The sequence below is a fragment of the Carassius gibelio genome, chromosome B4, assembly GCF_023724105.1.
Source record: "Carassius gibelio isolate Cgi1373 ecotype wild population from Czech Republic chromosome B4, carGib1.2-hapl.c, whole genome shotgun sequence".
In the NCBI taxonomy this organism is placed as follows: Eukaryota; Metazoa; Chordata; class Actinopteri; order Cypriniformes; family Cyprinidae; genus Carassius; species Carassius gibelio.
Genome location: NC_068399.1, coordinates 2,766,222 through 2,785,461, shown reverse-complemented (window position 1 = coordinate 2,785,461; position 19,240 = coordinate 2,766,222). Strand labels below are relative to the sequence as shown.

General features: G+C 36.6%; 2 protein-coding genes across 2 annotated transcripts in view; one reads left to right on the top strand and one right to left on the bottom strand.

Moving 5' to 3' along the window:
- The first annotated feature begins 2,321 nt into the window (after window positions 1-2,321).
- Window positions 2,322-15,730, top strand: LOC127955930 (polyunsaturated fatty acid 5-lipoxygenase-like). The gene is made up of 14 exons (XM_052553591.1): window positions 2,322-2,471; window positions 4,233-4,431; window positions 4,526-4,598; window positions 4,772-4,894; window positions 5,079-5,179; window positions 5,331-5,503; window positions 5,841-5,987; window positions 6,085-6,294; window positions 11,189-11,275; window positions 11,939-12,117; window positions 12,248-12,372; window positions 12,521-12,621; window positions 12,711-12,881; window positions 12,981-15,730. The coding sequence occupies exons 1-14, from the start codon at window positions 2,322-2,324 to the stop codon at window positions 13,158-13,160; spliced, it is 2,019 nt and encodes a 672-aa protein (XP_052409551.1). The 3' UTR covers window positions 13,161-15,730.
- Window positions 15,731-17,395: 1,665 nt separating this feature from the next.
- Window positions 17,396-19,240, bottom strand: part of LOC127956016 (macrophage mannose receptor 1-like) — a 42,078-nt gene continuing 40,233 nt past the window's right edge. The window contains exon 5 of the mRNA XM_052553766.1: window positions 17,396-17,914. Coding sequence (XP_052409726.1) covers window positions 17,553-17,914 — 362 coding nt within the window. The 3' untranslated portion in view covers window positions 17,396-17,552. The remainder of the gene's footprint in view (window positions 17,915-19,240) is intronic.

The following is a 19,240-nucleotide window of genomic DNA, read 5'->3' as shown; positions in this document are numbered from 1 at the left end:
GTTGAACACATGAACACATCTCTTGTGTCTCTCCACTGGACAAAGATGAGGGAGTCCTTTCTAATCCAGCCAATGCTGCCACAGGGCGAGTTTGAGTCCAGGCTATTTTTGTTTTTGGAAAACCAATTCTGTTTGTGCGTATGGTTCCACATGCCCAGATCCCCTTATGAACGAGGTCGCAGAAAAGTGAGGACTTGTGTAGAAATTGTCTACAAACAGCTTGTACCCTGTGCCAAGCAATTGAGTGTCACTAAGTTCCCATGTGTAGCCATTGCTCGAGCCTGCAAGTACAAAAGGTTTATACCCCCAGCGAACAGGCTTATTTTTCATGTACTGATTTAGCCCGATACGTGCTTTTGAGACAACCATCTGCTCATCTAGTGAAATCTCCTGCCCAGGGGGATAGTTTGCATTGCAGGCATCCCTTATCTCATTGTACAGTGGCTTTATTTTGCAGAGATGATCAAATTCTGGGGTACGCCCTTTTGTGTTCATTAGCAGCATCGTTCTCCAAGCTACTGAGATGAAGGGACTGGCAGTTTTTATTCGGTGAATAACTTTTTAGGGAACGGCAAATTGTACAGATTACTTCCTCGCCAGTAATCTGTGTTTGAAGGGAGTTTTACTAGACCCATATAGATTACCATAGCCATGAATGCTAACGTTTCGGGTAATGTCACGTCAATCCACTGGTTGGAGGGTCTTGAGTGGTGAGTTAAGTTGTAGTCATTGGTGTTATGAATTATTGTCTGTAACAAGAGTTATAAAAAAATAAAGTTGGTAAAGTTGGTAAAGCTGTGTAGCTGGCTGTTTGTATGAGCTTCGGTCCTGGTGAATTATGGGTCTGAAGGTGGGCTGTGGTGGTGTCTCGTCTGAAATGTGAACATCATCCAATCTTTCTTCAGATGCGCTGGTTGAGATCCCAGCTTGTCAATTCTCCCTCTCCCTCTAGATAAAAGAACACCGCAAGGAACAATGACTTTAGATAAACATAACATTTGATTCTTTTAGTTCTGTCAGTCAATACTAATGTTAAATAATTCATCACAATTATTCTGAAATTGACCACGATTAATTGTGATGAATCCAACCTAACATTAAAGGTTTTTTTTTATATACATTTATATTGCAATAATTTAGCATTTATTTTGCAATACATTCAATCTTCAAATTAATGTACATGCAACAAACACAGTATATTTATTATATTTAGTTTATGACTGAAACCAGTATCAATAATACTCATACAAGTTTTTCCCCTTGGTATTATGCCACTGACTACAGCCATTCAACAATACAGTATGAATGAGAGCTATCAATGTGAACATTTGTAAGACTTTAAATAACAACTTTTAAGTAAACTTAAAACAGACTTCACATAAAATATCAAACACTAAATTCTGAATTAAATTTGAATCGATACTTAAAGCAATAAAAATTATTTTTTTGTCACTGATTTTTATTTGACTTTAACCTGGTGCTGAGATGAAGTGGAGCACATATCTGAATCATCTCCCATTACGTTCTGCAAATAAATAAATGCACTTCTTGACAAGAAAAATAAGAAACAGAGGCAGCAGTTGTGAGTGGGGTGGCTAACCCTAGTTCCACTCCTGTGTTAATTGTGTTAAATCTTTTGGATGCATTAAATTGCCTGCTGGGATCCTTCAGATACGATCTTTCACTGACGACAGACGCGAGCGTGTGGACTGTCAGAAAGTGAATACGCATCTGTGTACTCACAAGAGAGTGGGATTGATCGTAATCTCTACTGCTTTTGATGCAACACTCATATTCAGCGTGATCAAGTGTCAGTCATTAATCAACTAAACACCAGTGGGCGGGGCCTATGTTGAAAAGAAGACTATTCATCAATGTCTTGCTCTGAGTTTATACAAATGTCTGTTCCGGTTATGTGACCTCGGATCCGAACAAGACACTTTTGGAACTTGATTAAATAGATTATGTTTATGAGGAGGGTGTTTTAAGTTATGAAATTTGCAGGATGTTTTAATTGTACAAAAGACATCTTATATGCCAAAAGATCAAGGCTAATTTGATTTCTCCTGCCATGGCCACTTTAAGTCTTTTATTTTCAAAGATAATGTGTTATCAGAGCCCTTCAAATTAAAGAGAGTGAATTTTAAATTGTCTGAATTGGCCGTTTAGAATGCAACATTTATTAATTGATTTAAACATGGTGTTATCACCTCTACTCAAAGAACACACAGATATCATCACAAGGTAGACTGATAGGCCACACCCCCAAAGCAGCAGTGAAAAGGGAGAGTCTGTTACACTGGTCCTCTCATATGAGCAGGATGTTCACGTACACGGTCTCTGTCACCACTGGCAAACAGGAGTTTGCTGAGACGGTTAATGAAATATACTTGACTCTGGTGGGCACGGAGAGAAGCAGTGACCGGACTCTACTGGACAAATCTGTTGTTGACCATTTTACAAGAGGATCGGTAAGAATTGAGCTTTCCCTTACAATTTCTATTCAAACTCAGTGGAAACTGTGGTGTCATGTATTAAATGAATCAAATATAGCACATTTAAATTGTACAGGTTGAACTGATTTAACTTCTTTACTGATGTCAGAGGTGGATAGTACTTTGGTTACAGCACTTGTGCATTTTTTAATTTTTCTACTTTCTTGAGTATAATTAAAATGTTTTCCTTGAGTGGAATAAAAATAAATAATTGAACTTTACTGAAATTAAAAAAGTACAAAAAGGTGCTAATGGAGAAACAGGGCAAGCTTGGCGTTTGACGGGCACATTTTACTCTTTGACACAGGGTCAAAACCAATCAAAACCTTGAACTGATCTGTGGGGCGGGGCATTCAAACCATGCTTTCCTTTGACTGTCAATCACTGGCGTTGCTGTTTTTAAACCGTAATGTTCATGCTTCAGTATTAAGTTGAATGTAAGAAATCAAAGCTCCGATTTGAAACCTTTAGGCACCAGGGTTTTTTTTTGTTTTGTTTTTTTTTTTTGGAAAAAATGCTGTATTTTGACAATAAGTTCTTTCAAGCCATAAGCTTTTGAAATCTTGAAGATAGAGATCTACTGTTAATTAGAATAATGTTGGGCATGACCTAAAGTTTATTTGGGTTGTAAATATACTCATCTAATTTGCATATGACGTCACCGGGTGTGGCCATCTTGAATTTCATAATATTCAGGAAATATTAGATATTGAATTGATGTTTGAAATTATTTGCGTGTGTGTGTGTGTGTTTATCCTCATTCCAAGTGATCAGAAAAGAGGAAGCCAACAATAAAACAGGAGAAAGTACTAAATTATTACTACACTATATAGCAGTTAAACAGTAGCTACTTTTTGGTCAGTTCATCAGTAATTTTCAGGAAATAATAGATATTGCATGGATGTCTGAACTTATTAGCAAGATTTTTTTTTTTTTTTTTTTTTTTGTGTGTGTGTGTTTTTATTCTCATTTCAAAGGATCAGGAAAACATTTAGAAAAAGAACCGGGAAAGAGTAGTAAATTACTCTTTTACTGTGCTATAGTAAAATGCATGCTATTCTCTGATCAGTTGACCAGCTATCTGCCCAATCAGATATTTAGGTGACACAGTTTATAGTTCTTGAGAGAGTATGGGACCAATCTCATTTTCTCACAAATCTCACAACTTACACACACTCTATGAACTGAACTACTTCCACATCAATGACACCAGTGCTAACTTGCTCTGCTATTTCCTTGAACTCTTTGAATGGCAACATGATGTAATGTTGGTCTAGAATCAAAGTACTACATGTCTGCCATCTAGTGGTAGGGAATACAAATGAGATTACACCATATTAGGAACTACAGTCTGTTTTATTAAGTATGACAGTGTGTGTGTGTGTGCACTTCGGATGGGTTAAATGCAGAGCACGAATTCTGAGTATGGGTCACCATACTTGGCTGAATGTCACGTCACTTTCACAGAGCAAAGCACTACTTTCTATAAGGTATAAGTGTGACACTGTCACACCAATCGCACATATTAGGTACACTAATGTTTAATTGTGATCATTAAGTATTGTCATTGTGACAATACTTTTTTCACAGCATTATGTCATATATTCAGATTTATAAATCATAACATTAATCATTATGATTCATAAATTAAAAATGATATTATCTGACAAATCCAGTGATAATTTTTGCACACAAGCTGTGTGATTCAGTTATGGCTAACAGAAGTTGTCGTTAAAGGTGGTATCTGTTGAGATCAGAGTGAAGGAGGTCCTTGGAGACATAGTGCTGGTGAAACTCGGGAAGGAGAAAATCTTGATCAGTGATAAGTGGTTCTGCAGATGCATCAGTGTGACGACACCCTCTGGAGACTCCTTCGAGTTCCCCTGTTATCGCTGGATAGACAAGGAAAAGGAAGTGGTTCTTCGAGATGGCAAGGGTTAGGCCTACTTCGATCTGTTCACCATCCAGTCCTGAATGAAGCATGTCATAAATACTTTTGTTAATGTATATATATACTCATGTTTGTTTAGATCGATTGCCTCAGGATGATAATATGAAAGAGTACAGGCGCATGGAACTGGAATCAAGACAACTGCTGTTCAGGTTTGATGCCACAGTTACAATCCTGTGTAAATATTTTTCAATTGGTTGGCAAATACCAATGCACATGAAACCAAAAAAAAAAAAAAAATTATTGCCTTTTAAAAAAATGTTATTTCACCTAAAATAAGTTTCAATCCAAACAACTGAAAGATTAATATTGCTGTTTCTTAAAGGTGGAAGGAGTGGCGCCCTGGTTTCCCCTTGAGCATCGATGCCAGTTCAAGCAATGACCTTCATTTGGACATTCAGTTTGAAGCTGCGAAATCTGTGGACTTCTCTTTGAATTACATTACAGCGTAGGTTGTGTCCATACTTTTGCATGCATCTCCAACAAGTATGTATGTTCTAGATTTCCTGTGACACCATTTGACTGTTGCTAGGAAATATCTCAAAATAAATAGAGAAATAAGCCTAGCGTAAACACTGAAAATCTGATTGAGAGATTCAGCTGTAATTTTCCATGATCATCTTCTCTTTCAGGATTAGGAATCTTGGACTTAATAAATTTTTGAAGTTGTCCTCTTGGAAAGATATTGCAGACTTTGAAAAAATATTTGTGAAAATCAAGAACTCCGAGTCAGGTTTGAAATGTTTCTTTTATTTTATTTACACAATCTGTCCAATGACTGAGTAAAAATGATTGTGAGAATGCAACAATTACCAGGCCAAGGCAGAAATCGTTTGCATGCTCCTAAACTCACTGGCAGCTGACTTTATTATTCTCTTTTACAGAGTATGTGATGCAGAACTGGAATAAGGATTACTTTTTTGGCTATCAGTTTTTGAATGGCTCCAATCCGGTGATAATCAGCAAGTGCTTGAATCTTCCAGACAAGTTTGCAGTCACACAGGAGATGGTGGAGGGCTCCCTGGATAGAGGTCTCACGCTACAGGAGGAATTAAAAGTCAGAAAAAATTACACCACACTAATAAAAATCAAATAATACAATATACAAATAAAATATATTTATACTTATCAGGGTGCTCGGAGACACTTTACATGATTTACAAAGATTCATAAAAAAACGGTACAATAAAACTTATAGTGCACAAATTAATTCAATTTTGAGTGTAGTTTTAAACAAAAATTTGGGTGTAGAAAATTTGGAGTTTATTTTTGGATTTTTGATGATGCACCAAAAAGAAGTGGTAAATTCTGGACGTGAATGAGTTATATAGACTGGAATACAAAATGTCCTGTGTTAATCTATGGCTCCAATACCAAATACCTCTCTATTACAGGCGGGAAACATCTACATAGCAGACTATGCAATAATGGAGGGAGTGCAAGCCAATGCCACAGACCCAGATACCAAGCAGTATTTGGCTGCTCCCTTCTGCCTGCTGTACAAGAACAGCCAGAATGAAATCCTACCAATTGCTATTCAGGTGCCTGTAGAAATAAAAATAATGTAAAACATTACTTAAAAAAAGTTTGAGTTTTACCAAGTACTAATTTTGGGCTTTTTTTTGCTATCTGAAACAGCTCAGTCGTCAGACCACTGTAGGAGTGGGGAACACAGTCTTTCTCCCAAGCGATAATCAGTTCGACTGGATGCTAGCCAAGATGTGGGTGAAATACACTGACTTCACTGTACACCAGCTGGTCACACACCTTCTCAGGACACATCTGATATCGGAGGTTTTTGCCATAGCCATGTACAGACAGCTCGCTGCAGTCCATCCCGTATTTAAGGTAGCCATCTTTTAACGCTTTCATTGCAGTGAGATTTAGGGGCAGATTTACTAACAACTCGTACCAGCGCAAACCCTCTTTTGACATGAAAAAAATACTGTCAGGGTTTACCAAAGACATGCAGTTAAACATTAGTGACAAAAAGGCAAGAATGCAGTTAATTTGGTTACTACCCTTATGTATGTATTTTTGGAGTTTTTTATTTCATACACAATTTATGGGAGGTGGGTTTTTTTAATGAATCATGCAACATGATTTACTAAGTTTGTGATAATCCATTTAGTGGATTGCACCATTATTAAATGTCCAGAGAAAGCATGTCTAAAATAATTAATTCACTTCCAGAATAATAAGTTCTGTATCATTTATAAGATGTTCATGTCTTTCTTCAGTCAAAAAGAAATTAAGATTTTTTAAGAAAACTAGAGCCCGACCGATATGGATTTTTGGGGGCCGATGCCGATATTAACTCGAAAAGAGCCGATTTATAAGCCGATATTTTGATTTTGAAAATAAACTGGATATTAGACCCATTTCCTATATACTGCACTTACACAACATTCAATAGCAAAATATCTGCCTGTTCTATGTATGTGGGCTGTATAAACCATTTTCCAGAAGAGATTATGTAAAAAAAAAAGCCTTAGATTATAGTCTCAATGACTAAACAATTGCACATCAAAAGTATATATTTTTTAATGGTCAAAAAAACACTTTTACTTTCTTCCAGTTGAAGCTGGTTTTAACAGTCTGTGTGTGTTCTGTAAATAAATTATAATACTAAAGTTAAAGTATTTGCAGAAGTAGTCCCACACTTTGCTGCTACAGCATTCACCTTTTTCAGGTATCTGTAGGCCAGAAAGAGACAGAGAAAGAATAAGCATGTGTATTAATAATATCACCATGTATCATTACTCGTGTCATCATTAGAATTAGAATTATAATAAACAGGGATCTCCTACATAGGCAAAAATGAGAAATATATATTTTTTTTATTTGTCAACCAATAGGTATTACCTATTACCTACTTCTATTTAACAATATTACAACATTTTCCTGTTATGTCTTTAAAGCTGCTTTGAAACAATCTGTAAAAAATAAAAATAAATAAAAAAAAGCGCTTGTTCAGCTCACATTTATTTACATGTCCCCTCTGGTTAATCATTTCTGACCCACCTACTCGAAGTTGAATGGTTAACGTTAGTGTCATGAACACACCGCTGTCAATTTTGAGAAGAACCACCTTCAATCAAGTTAATAGCAAGCATTTAAGGGGCCTGCTAAAAAGGAAGCTATATTAGCGTTAGAATAACATAAGGCTGTAAATATCGAATATTTTAGTAATCGGGTCTATGATAGGCTTTTGTACATTCTGCTGAACAACAGCCTTTAACTGGACTTTTATTTTGACGGGTTGGCGTACATTTACAGTTCTGTGTATGTGATGTGGCGCTGTTTTTACTTAAATCAAACGGTCAAATGCTCATGAAGTGACTGTCAGAGCAGTTCTGGGGATGTTGTTCATGTGTTCACGTGATTATTTAGTGAGACAGCGGACGCTGAATTCACCGCGAGCTTAATGCGCTTACGTGTGTTTAATGAATGAAGAGGCGCTTCTGCGCCATTCATTAACAGAGACGCGCAGAACATGCAGGATTCATATTTAAAAAGACTATTCCGGCTTAATACTTACAGACATTCGTCCATATCGTGATTTGATGTAAGTGCAATGACCTATTTTTAATGAATTCATTCAATAACATAACAGCTGTTGTTTTTTCGAGGCACGCTGTACATAACTTCTAGTCATTGCCCCCCTGCCACAGTTACCCGGTCATTATGTGGGAAACACTGCAGATATATTTAGAATAAGTTAAACGATAACGTTATAGTTTGACATCTTATTAACGTTCGCACTCTTCCACTGATAAACATGGTATTAACTTTGTGGCTAATCTAATATAGCAATGCATTAGTGGCTGTAAGTGATGTTACAGAATATTTATAAGTGATAATGATAGGACCGTTAGCTAGAACTACCACATCATTGTATATACAGTGTATGAACTAAATCATTTCACATGAAGAACGACAGACTCACCGTCAAAACAGAAAAAAAATCTCCGTGGCTGGCTTGGCTTATCGCTTTCTTCGCTAGTGGATTTCTGGTGCTGTTGTCAACTCTGGAGCTGCAGAGCTCCCTCTGGTGGGTAAACTATGCAACACTCATAACATGAGTAAAGCATGAGACTCCGTTTCTCATGTTCCATCGGCCATTATAAACGCCGATGCCGATTTAAATGCAATAAGCTCATATCGGCCGATATATCGGTCGGGCTCTAAAGAAAACGTTCCAGGATCTTTTTCCATATAGAGATCTTCAATGGATTAATGGTTAAAAATGCAGTTTCAAAGCAGATTCAAAGAGCTCTTAACAATCTCAAACAAAATTCCAAAAATAAATGAAATCCATATACCTTTTAACCCCAAATGCTCATCTTGCTGTAACTTTCCACATTACTCTTCGCCTGTGTACTTTGTGAAAATGAGAAAATGAGTTTTTCACAATACCCTACCTTTTTGAACCAATCATCCAACATCATTATTTTACTTTTTTTTTGTGTAGGGTGTTTGACTTTCTTCACACATTCACTTTGAAAACACTGGGTTGGAACTTCAGCCTACGTCACAAGTGACCTTTCAAATGTTGATTTACATAATGCGTGAGGACGAGTTGGTTCAAGGTGATCGTTTTTAGTTAGAAAGTATATAAATTTAATTACATTTTTTACTTTCAATCCATTGAGCACCATTGAAGTCCACTATATGGAGAAAAATCTTGGAATGTTTTCCTCAAAAACCTTATTTACCTTAAGACTGAAGAGAGAAAGACATGAACATCTTGGATTACATGAGTGTGAGTAAATTATCTGGAAATTTGTATTCTGGAAGTGTACTAATCCTTTAACCCATTTAGTGCCTGTTTTGTTACAGTAGTAGATTACACACAGGTTCCTGTACTTCTAGAACAGTGGTTCCCAACCTTTTTCAACTCGCGGCCCACACAACCAAACACATATGTTTGCGCGACCCACTTCAAAAATATTAACTGACCCCGCTATTGTTGGGTTAATAACTTAGTACTCAGAAGCTAGATTTTAAACTATATTTATTGAATAAACTAGGGCTGTGCGATATGGACAAAAAAAAAAAACTATCGCGATTTTTTTGATCAATTTTGCAATTGTGCTTTTACAGTCATAAATGCATTCAGGATTAATTTGAAACATATTTCCAAAAGAAAACCAATCAGAGCTTTATCAAAAAGTTGTAACATCTCTAGAACAGACATAAGTCAAAATTATCACTATAGTGAAGATGTAAAAAAAATGTATAGACTTGTGGCAAAAAAAAAAAATAAATAAAAAAATCCTGTATACAGGGACTTTTTTTTCTTTTTTGCCATGCATTCTTCATAGAGCTCATTAATTGTAGCGGTGCCTCAGGTGTTTGCAGTGTGTATACAGTATGTGTATGTGGTCAGCAGTGAGAGCGCATAAATATAACGCGAAAGCACATTAAAATAATGCACGAGTGCGAATCTCTCTGTTCGCAGCAGATTTCCTTTCCTCTGTCACAAAACCAGTCGTGCTTGCTCAGAAACACGCTGCTTTGCGAGGAGAGAGTGTGCACACTTAAAACGTGTCTCCTCTCACTTAAACTGCATCCTGTTCACTAACAAATTCACTCTATGCTCATGTGTTAGACATGAATTATTTTCGCAAGTTTTTATTTCTAGCCTTTTACCGCAGTGAGAACGCTCTGATCCGTCAACATTGGCTCAGAAAAAAGGCGCATCACAGACAGTGTGTGAACCTGGAGTTAGGCATATGCGCACGCTCAAATCGTGATTTTAGGACGTTTTCTTTTAATCGCACAGCCCTAGAATGGACTGGAAATGAACAGAAAATAATTGGCGGCCCACCTGCAATACCACCGCGGCCCACTAGGGGGCCGCGGACCACAGGTTGAAAACCACTGTTCTAGAATTTAATAATGTTTTTTGTCCCCTTGATTAATGAAATCAGCAAAGTATCTTGAGGATCTAACATAAAACATACATTTTCCGAATTTCATAATAACTTCTAAATTCTGATTGGATGAAGTGTGTTCAAGTCATTGTAATGATTATAAATGCACAACTGTGACTCATTCTGTAATAATGGGCCAAAATGCTTGGCCACTGGAAAAAGCTTATAGTTGGGTTTTCTGGTAAAGGCATTGCTTATGTGTCGTCTTATAATTGTTAATGAGTCTTATTAGTGTTATAATTTGTAGTAAGTCTTATTGAACATAGGTGTCCTTTGTTACTGCTCTTACTATAAAAGCAAAAAGGCAGGGTGTTAGAGTTTGGCACAAAGCCCCTTACCTGTGGTGCAAACACTAATTGAAGTTGTAATGATTGACTTTATTAGTAGATGTTACAATTTAAGAAATTAGATCAGATTAAAACTGAGGTTAGGTGTGTTTCAAAAGATGAGTTATATCAACAGTTATACAGTGAATCCAAGGTCCAGCTAATCATGATCACCAGTTTGTGACCACCATTTTGTTTGCCATGCTACTACCTTTACAGAATCTATTTCCTGTCATGTGATTAGTCAGAAACCAAGATAATTAAAAGACTAACACATGTAAAAATAAATCAGAGGAATAAAATAGCTTAGAATACAGAAATACCTATTAAAACACCAGTGTATATATAAAAACATAATACATTGAGTAGGTTAAATGTGTCTTGTGTGGCAATGTCATATAGTGGCCTAGAGTGGTTTATTTCTTAATTGAAGGCCAGTGTTTTGCTGATAGTCTTTTTTATTTTTTTTTCTTACAGTTGCTGATACCTCATATTCGTTTCACCATTGCCATCAACACTGCAGCTCGTGAAAAACTCATCTGTAAATCTGGGCTCTTTGAAAAGGTATATTTAACCCTGCATAAACAGTGCCTTGTAAGGAACTACAACTTTTGCATTCATGTTTATCACTTCTTTGTTCACCTGACTATAAGGTCTGAAGATACAACTAGGTTTAAACTATCTTATGGATCTTTTGTCTTTTTCAGTTTTTACTTGGACACAAGTGCGCATTTGTATTAGAATTTCAATATTTCACCTGTATTTCTCTACATTATTTTACTTTAGGTACACAAAATAGCTACAGTAAGGGCCACTGAAACCCATTAAAATGGCAATTTTTAATCCCAGGACCATTTAACAATTAAAATGATGTCCTAAAAAAACTGTGGGTCCTCTGAGCGCATCTCAGGAATTTAACAAACAGGTCGTTCCTGTTGACTGTCCATCCAGCCATAAGAGAATGATTCACTATACCTCCTTATAATAGATATAGGACTTCTTTATTATAGAATAACTTCTGTATGTTTGTTTTTATTTTACAGTCTGACAGAAAGATTTGATGTGCTTGCAGGAACTTCTATTTCTATAGATGTATTAATAAATATATAGAATACTGCAATTCTATGTTGCGTCGATAATTTCACCCGCAAATTTCTTTTCTTTTTTTAATTCACTGCAAAATCGGACACAAAACAAAAAAATCACCATTGTCCTTCTAATTCAAAGGCTAATGGCACCGGTGGAAATGGAATAGTTGAAGTGATTCAAAAGGCCATGAAAACTTTAACCTACAAGTCCCTGTGCTTCCCTGAGGCCATGAAAGCTCGAGGAGTGGACAACAAGGAAGATCTGCCCAACTATTACTACAGAGATGATGGCATGATGGTCTGGGAGGCGGTGAAAAGGTAGTTGATAAATGACATTTTCAAACACTAATGCTGAGCATTAATAACAATGAAATAACTAGTGAAGCATTTGACACTCAAATCTGTTTTGGAATTTGCTGATTTATCATTTAGTTTGATCTTCCTCCAGTTTTGTTTCTGATGTGGTCAAGATCTACTACAGCAGTGATGAGACCGTTCAGGAGGACAAAGAGATCCAGGCATTTGTTCAAGATGTTTGTTTCTCTGGTATGAAGAATTCTCCCAAGGAATGTGGTGAGTATAGGGTAAATTTACTCAAATCTAAGTATCTTTGTATGTGCGCAAGCACACATGTAAATGTTTGTATGATATTGTGATTACATGGCAGAAAAGACACCTTTTAATTGCATGCATGAGGATAAAATGTTGCCCATTTTCACAGAGTTTCCAAATTCCCTGAAAACCCGGGAGCAGTTGGTCGAGTACTTGACTGTTGTGATTTTCACAGCTTCAGCACAACATGCTGCCGTCAACTTCGGACAGGTGGGATTGGACACTTTTCTGGATGAATATAAAGTGTGGCTGGGTTACTATCTATATGCTGATATCTGTGTGCTTGTCCCATGTTCCAGTATGACTGGTTTTCCTGGATCCCCAACAGTCCCTGCACCATGCGGAAGCCTCCTCCCACACAGAAGGGCCAGGTGGATATGAAGTATATCATGGAGAGTCTTCCGGACCGTGGGCGATCCAGTTGGCATCTAGGAGCAGTTTGGGCCCTCAGTCAGTACCAGGACGAAGAGGTTCGATGACCGATTATTCATAACTAGTTTGACTCTACTTGCTTCCCACAAAATTGCTTAAACAAAGTAAACCATGTTTTGTCCACATCTTCTCCCCAGCTGTTTTTAGGCGTGTATCCAGATAAGTACTTCACTGAGCAATCCGTCATAGAAGCCACTAAGACTTTCCGCAAGAAATTATTTGAAGTGACCAACATCATCAAGAGCCGAAATGAAAAACTGAAACTGCCCTATTGGTATCTGTCTCCAGACAGAATCCCCAACAGTGTGGCCATCTGAGAGAGCATCTATGGTAAACATTTCCAAAACACATAGATTTTTGCTAGTATATGCTTAGCATCTAAAGGAAATATGCAGAAAAACTTGGCAGGAACGGTTTTAACTGGGCTATTTGGATCCACATCACAACATAATTACATAAAGAAAATCATTGCTACAGTAACTATAAGAATATTAGTGAAAATGGTAATCTGGGTAAAAAATTAATACAAATTGTTCCGAAATATTTCTTTCTATATAAAATAAAAACAAATAAATGTGCAGTCAGCATTCAGAGTAATTGAAATGTGATTTATGGATTCTCATCAGCAACATTTGTGTGTTAATGTATTACTTCAAGAGAGCAGACATCTGTGTTATTTTCTGTTTTTTTTTTTTTTTTTAATTCCAAAAGTAATAATCATTACTTATGATTAATGTAGTTATCATTTGATCATTTTGGTCACAATTTATTTTAAGATCCAATTCTGGCTATTAAGTTTAGGTATTGGGATGTAGAATATGTTAATAGTGAGATTTGGTCCCTAAACCAAATTGTTACTTTCATTTTATTACATATTAATCATTTATTCCTTATTTTATGCTTCTTTATCCTTATTTTAATTTTATGACAGTGGGTTTCATAACATAATAAGACTCGCTGTATTTGTACTGATTGTATGAGCATTTGAAACACATGCAACTGAGATTATTCAATAAACCAACATTGCTCATTTTTACCATCACTTTTGTTTTCCACTTTCTGCTTATTATGGTCAAATTCTCAGGCTATTACAAGACTGATAAAACACCTTTGGTGAACAGACAAGACTTGCTCTTTATAGATTTTACTAGTTTGGATACCTCACAAAACAGATATTGTCTGATAGGATTTGACATCTGAGGTTGGAAATCTTCTTTAGAAATCTAACAGTAAGACGAATAAGATATTATTTTGGCATCGACACTATAGTATATAATGCTTGAGTGATTGTATAATGGTTGAGTGAGTAAATAATGCTTGCGTGAGGAGGGATATTTCTATTTTTAGCTACGTTTCCTCAATCTCCTCCACTCTCATTTTTATATCCTTTCATTCTTGTATCCTAAGATGGAACTACTGTAGGATATAGGATATATATATCGTCATGTATGCAAATATATCTGTGGAGTTTTTATTGAGCAGGAGTCATTGACACGTCAAATCAGCAATAAGCAACTTTCTCTGTGTGTGTACCTTTGGACACAGATAATTATAATGTAAATAATAAAGATATAAAGTAAACAATTTGTTCTAAGGGCATACTAACACTAGGCACAGTTGCCTCGTACTGAAGTCCAAACGTGATTGTCCTTTCTTTAACTGAGATATCAGAGGATTATTACGGGGCAGCTGAGGTTAATGGTGGAATTTGCAGCTTTACTTGCAAACTACATTACTGTCATTAATAAGACGAGAACCAGATACATTATGAATCTAAATGTTCTTGAATTGTGGTTCAAAGGGGTTAATTTTATTTTTTTAGGCTTGATTGTGTTTACGGGATGCAGTCTATTTTTTTTTCTTTTTATTGTGGATTGACTTGCACAGATAAATTGTTCACCACAAAAATAGCAATGTGCATTAACAAAATAAATATAGTTCATTTTGATTTCATGTGTACTTTAATGGTTTGCTTTTTTAAAAAGATGCATTATTTTTTAACGGTGTCCTTTGAGATTTTTAAAGCCTTGCTGTTCAAGTTTCAGCATGCTGCAAAATTAGCTAGATCCAGGTATTTTTCGGATTTAATTGCCACATATCTTCATAGGCCTAAGATTTTATTTCCCATGATTAATTCAATAATTAATCTGAGTTGCCAGTATCCAAGTGTTGATAAATTCATCTTTGGATGCTGGGTTAGTGCCAAAAATTTTTTTAAGCATACTGCTATTCAACCTTTGCTTAAGAAACAGGGTTTGGATGAGGGTTCTTTAAATAATTGTCACCCTGTCTCTAAGCTGTCTTTCTTGTCAAAGTTGTTTGAAAAAGTTGTACAACCACAATTGATCCTGTTTTTAAATTCAGCAAATTTATTGGAACCTTTCCAATCTGGCTTCGCTGCTTATCATAGCACACAGTCTGTTTTGTTAAAGGTATCTAATGATATTTTACTTGCAGTTGATGCTGGTAAAAATGCTGTTTTAATGTTACTAGTTCTTACAGCTGCATTTGATACAGTTGATCATGATGTACTTCTTTGGTGTTTAGAGCATTTGATTGGTATCAAAGGTACCGCCTTACAGTGGTTCACTTCATAACTTAGAGACTGGTCCTTTTCTGTATAATTGGGCAAATTTTTCTCTTCTTCAGCACCTATTATTAGTGGTGTCCCTCAGGGTTTTTTTTTTTTTTGATATGTTATATTCTATAGCCTTATAATTTATGTTTGTTTTATTTAATTATTTAAGTGTATTCAAGGAGTCTTGTACTCATTTTTATGTATTGTCAAGGCATTTTGTTTCTGCCTTCCCTGTTTTAACTTGTAAAGCATTTTGGGTCAACTGTTGTTCGGTTAAATGTGCTATACAAATAAAATAACTTGACTTGACTTGAGGGTTCCATTTTGGGCCCGCTCCTTTTTGACTTATATATGCTTCCATTATGGAATATTATTAGAGGACTGTATTGATGATGTCAAGAAATGGTTAAAAATCCAAATAAATGTGGTTCTTAAAAATAGTTTTAATCAACTACAGATTATTCATAACTTAAATCATTCTTGTCGTTGCAGGATTTGGAGAAGGTCATTCATGCTTTTATCACATCACATTTAGATTATTGCAACTCCTTGTATTTAGGCCTTCCTCAGTCAACCATTTCTCGTCTCCAGATGGTTCAAAATGCAGCTGCAAGGATGTTAACCAGAGCAAAGAAATTTGACCATGTCACCCCGATCTTAACATCGCTCCATTGGCTCCCAATCCATTTCAGAATTCAGTTTCAAATTCTTTTGTTTGTTTTTAAAGCTCTTAATGATCAAGCCCCCTAGTATTAAAATTCATCTAGTAGATCCTTAATGTCTGATGATCAGTATCTTTTATGTCTCTAGATCACGTTTAAAAACCAAGGGCGACAGAGCTTTTTCAGTTGCTGCCCCTCGCTTATGGAATCAGCTGCCACTGGATATTCGTCTTGCACCTTCCATTATCATTTTTAAAAAGAGGCTGAAAACATATCTTTTCTCCCAGGTGTTTTAATCTAATCTTTGTACTGTGTTTTTTAGTATATTGTCTTCCATGTTTTTTATTCTTATTTTATATTTATTTATTATTGTTGTTTTTTAATACTCTGTTCAGCACTTTGGTCAGCTACGTTGTGTTTAAGTGCGCTATATAAATAACATTTATTTACATAATTTACCTTCATTCTACACCACTCTATCCCTTCTCCGATAATCACTCGATGTCCTAATTTTTGAAGCCCCTCCCTAAGAAAGACACGATGGGATCATTTTATTTATTTTTTATTTTTTGCATGGAATCTGTTTTTGAGAGTTTCTGGACTTTGATTTCATGGGAAGATTAATTAACATCTTACACATGCGCACGCACACATTGTTTTCTAGGTTTTATGGGGAATCTCCATAGATGAAATGGTTTTTATACTGCAAAAAGTGTATTTTCTATTGCCCTACACCAACCCTACTCCTAAAAATACCCATCACTGGAAACTGCATTATCTTTTATTTAAAAAAAACACCCCCTTTTCGGTTTTAAGGTTTTTGAATTGCATAAATCCCTTTAACATTGTCATACCCATATGTCATCATAGGGAATTTGTCTCACATGAATATATATATATATATATATATATATATGTATATATATATATATATTTGGGTATGATCAATAATTGTGGCAACATGTTTTCTTTTAGAAAATGTGATTTGTTTTTAGTTGGTTTAATATGAATGAATTTAAATGATTTGTGCAGCCAGTTTGACTTATTTAAAGCTGTAAATTAACTTATTTTTTTAAGTTAATGATGGAAGTTTTTTTCTTAAGTTTATTTCATCAGACTATTAGTGATGAGAATCAATTTTATAATTTATGGGGTTATTATACAAACCCGATTGGGACACTGTAACAAATTGTGAATAAAACCAGAACGCAATGATGTGGAAGTTTCAAATTTCAATATTTTATTCAGAATACAACATAGATGATATATCAATTGTTTAAACTGAGAAAATTAGTCATAGCCACACCGGAAATGCACATATATCATAACATGAATAAAAAAGATTTTTTGCCATTTTAAAACCCAATAAGGAAATTCACTTAGAACTTACTAAATAAAAAAAACACAAAAGTAAATCAGAAAGATAATGAAGTGGCCAATGAAAAGCGTGAAAGTAAATACATTAGCTCTTATTTTCTGCTGCAGATGAAGTTGAGCTTGTGAGATTCAGGAAGGCTGGTCCAGCGCTGATCTCCTCCAGACTGAACTGCTCCTTTTCTGTTCTCCAGTTTGCAGTTTTCTGGTCTCGTCCCGTTCCCTGGTGCCCAGTTCTGATAGCACACGACCTCTCCACTCAGCCAGAGCCACATGTTCATGACGCAGTAGTTGTGTAAACCCAACCACACCACTGCAGTAGACGCTCGTTTAACCACGTTCATCACACGATGCTGAATCTTTTCTGAATGAACCGAGAGCAGATCCACATGATTCTGTCTGCAGTATCTCAGAGCTTCAGCCCACGTCAGATTCTCCTTGATCAGAATCAGTTTATCTGGAAACCAAACAAACCACAAGCAGAGACGAGAGAGGGACTGATCAAAAACAACATGTAGACACTATGGAGGAGGAATTAGTCATGTCAGACATGTAGCATGAACTGTCTCAGTTTACTAATGTAACCATAGTTCCCTGAGTAGGGAACGAGACACTGCGTCCTCTAGGGGTCGCTTTGGGGAACACCTTGTCGTGACCCGTGTCTGAAGCATACTTTGAAAAACAGCAACGCGTTGGCCGGCGACAGCCTCTGACGTCACTACTGGTGCGACTATAAATAAGCACCCAGAGAGCATGTAATTTACTTCTTCGTCTGAAGCTTGCGTCCGAAGCATGGCAGGGAGCTAGAGGACGCAGTGTCTCATTCCCTACTCCGGGAACTATGGTTACATTCGTAACCTGAAACAGTTCCCTTTCGAGGGATCTTTGAACTGTGTCCTCTAGGGGTCGCTATGGGGAACATTATACCCACACCGCCATGCTGAGGGGAGTGCAGGCCAGAATCATGGTGAACACTAAGTACCAACTCTACCATTTCCATGGGAGTTGCCCCTGGGATGGTTAGATGGCTGTCAATTACATTATCCCTTATGGCCAAAGGCCTAAGCTGCATACCCAGTTTATTTGTTAGGGCCACGGCCCGGGGTAGAGCTAAAGGCTTGGAATCAGGAAGGATTCTTTTAAAGGGATACGGCTAAGAGCCCAGTATTTATACAAAGTCTTACCTGTCACACAGGGGCTACCGCTTGCTCTCGCACAAGTTTGCTGAAGGAGCTGTCTCAACAGATCCCTGGTAGCAATACCCTGCTTAGATAGGTATTCAAGGATACATAAATGTAGTGGCACCCAAGATGAATGGGGCTTTTCACCAACTCAAGAAAGGGCCCGAAGCAACCGCACGGAGCCCTTACAATAAAGGATTTTTAGAAAAAATGCAGAGCACTAGCGTGCGAACTTACCACAGTGTGGATTTCAGAAAGTGCACTAAGACTTCACGTGCACACTTACCATAATATGGATTTTTAAAATACTGTTCTAAACAGGGGCTCTTGTGGCACTCTGATCGAGCAGCTCAGAGATGGAATGATGTATCTCAAAAAATATGTTTTGAGAATATCAACTCAATCTGTGGAATTAATGGTGGAGCGCTCTGGGGAAAAAACAGAGAACGCGGTCTCATATGAGAGGAGAACTCCGAATTCAGAGTAGCGCATTCATACGTGACCCTGCCTGGAAAGGGGACCGCTATTAAACTACCGCGAGAATCGCCCAGATATCCTTTCACGTTGAGGGAAACAATGCTTGAAGTGTATAAACATACACA

Excerpts from the sequence above, each read along its gene's own strand:
- LOC127955930 (XM_052553591.1), top strand. The coding sequence starts at position 2,322 with ATGTTCACGTACACGGTCTCTGTCACCACTGGCAAACAGGAGTTTGCT. Across the intron at positions 4,599-4,771 it reads TCAAGACAACTGCTGTTCAG|GTGGAAGGAGTGGCGCCCTG; the intron begins GTTTGATGCCAC and ends TGTTTCTTAAAG. Across the intron at positions 6,295-11,188 it reads CAGTCCATCCCGTATTTAAG|TTGCTGATACCTCATATTCG; the intron begins GTAGCCATCTTT and ends TTTTTCTTACAG.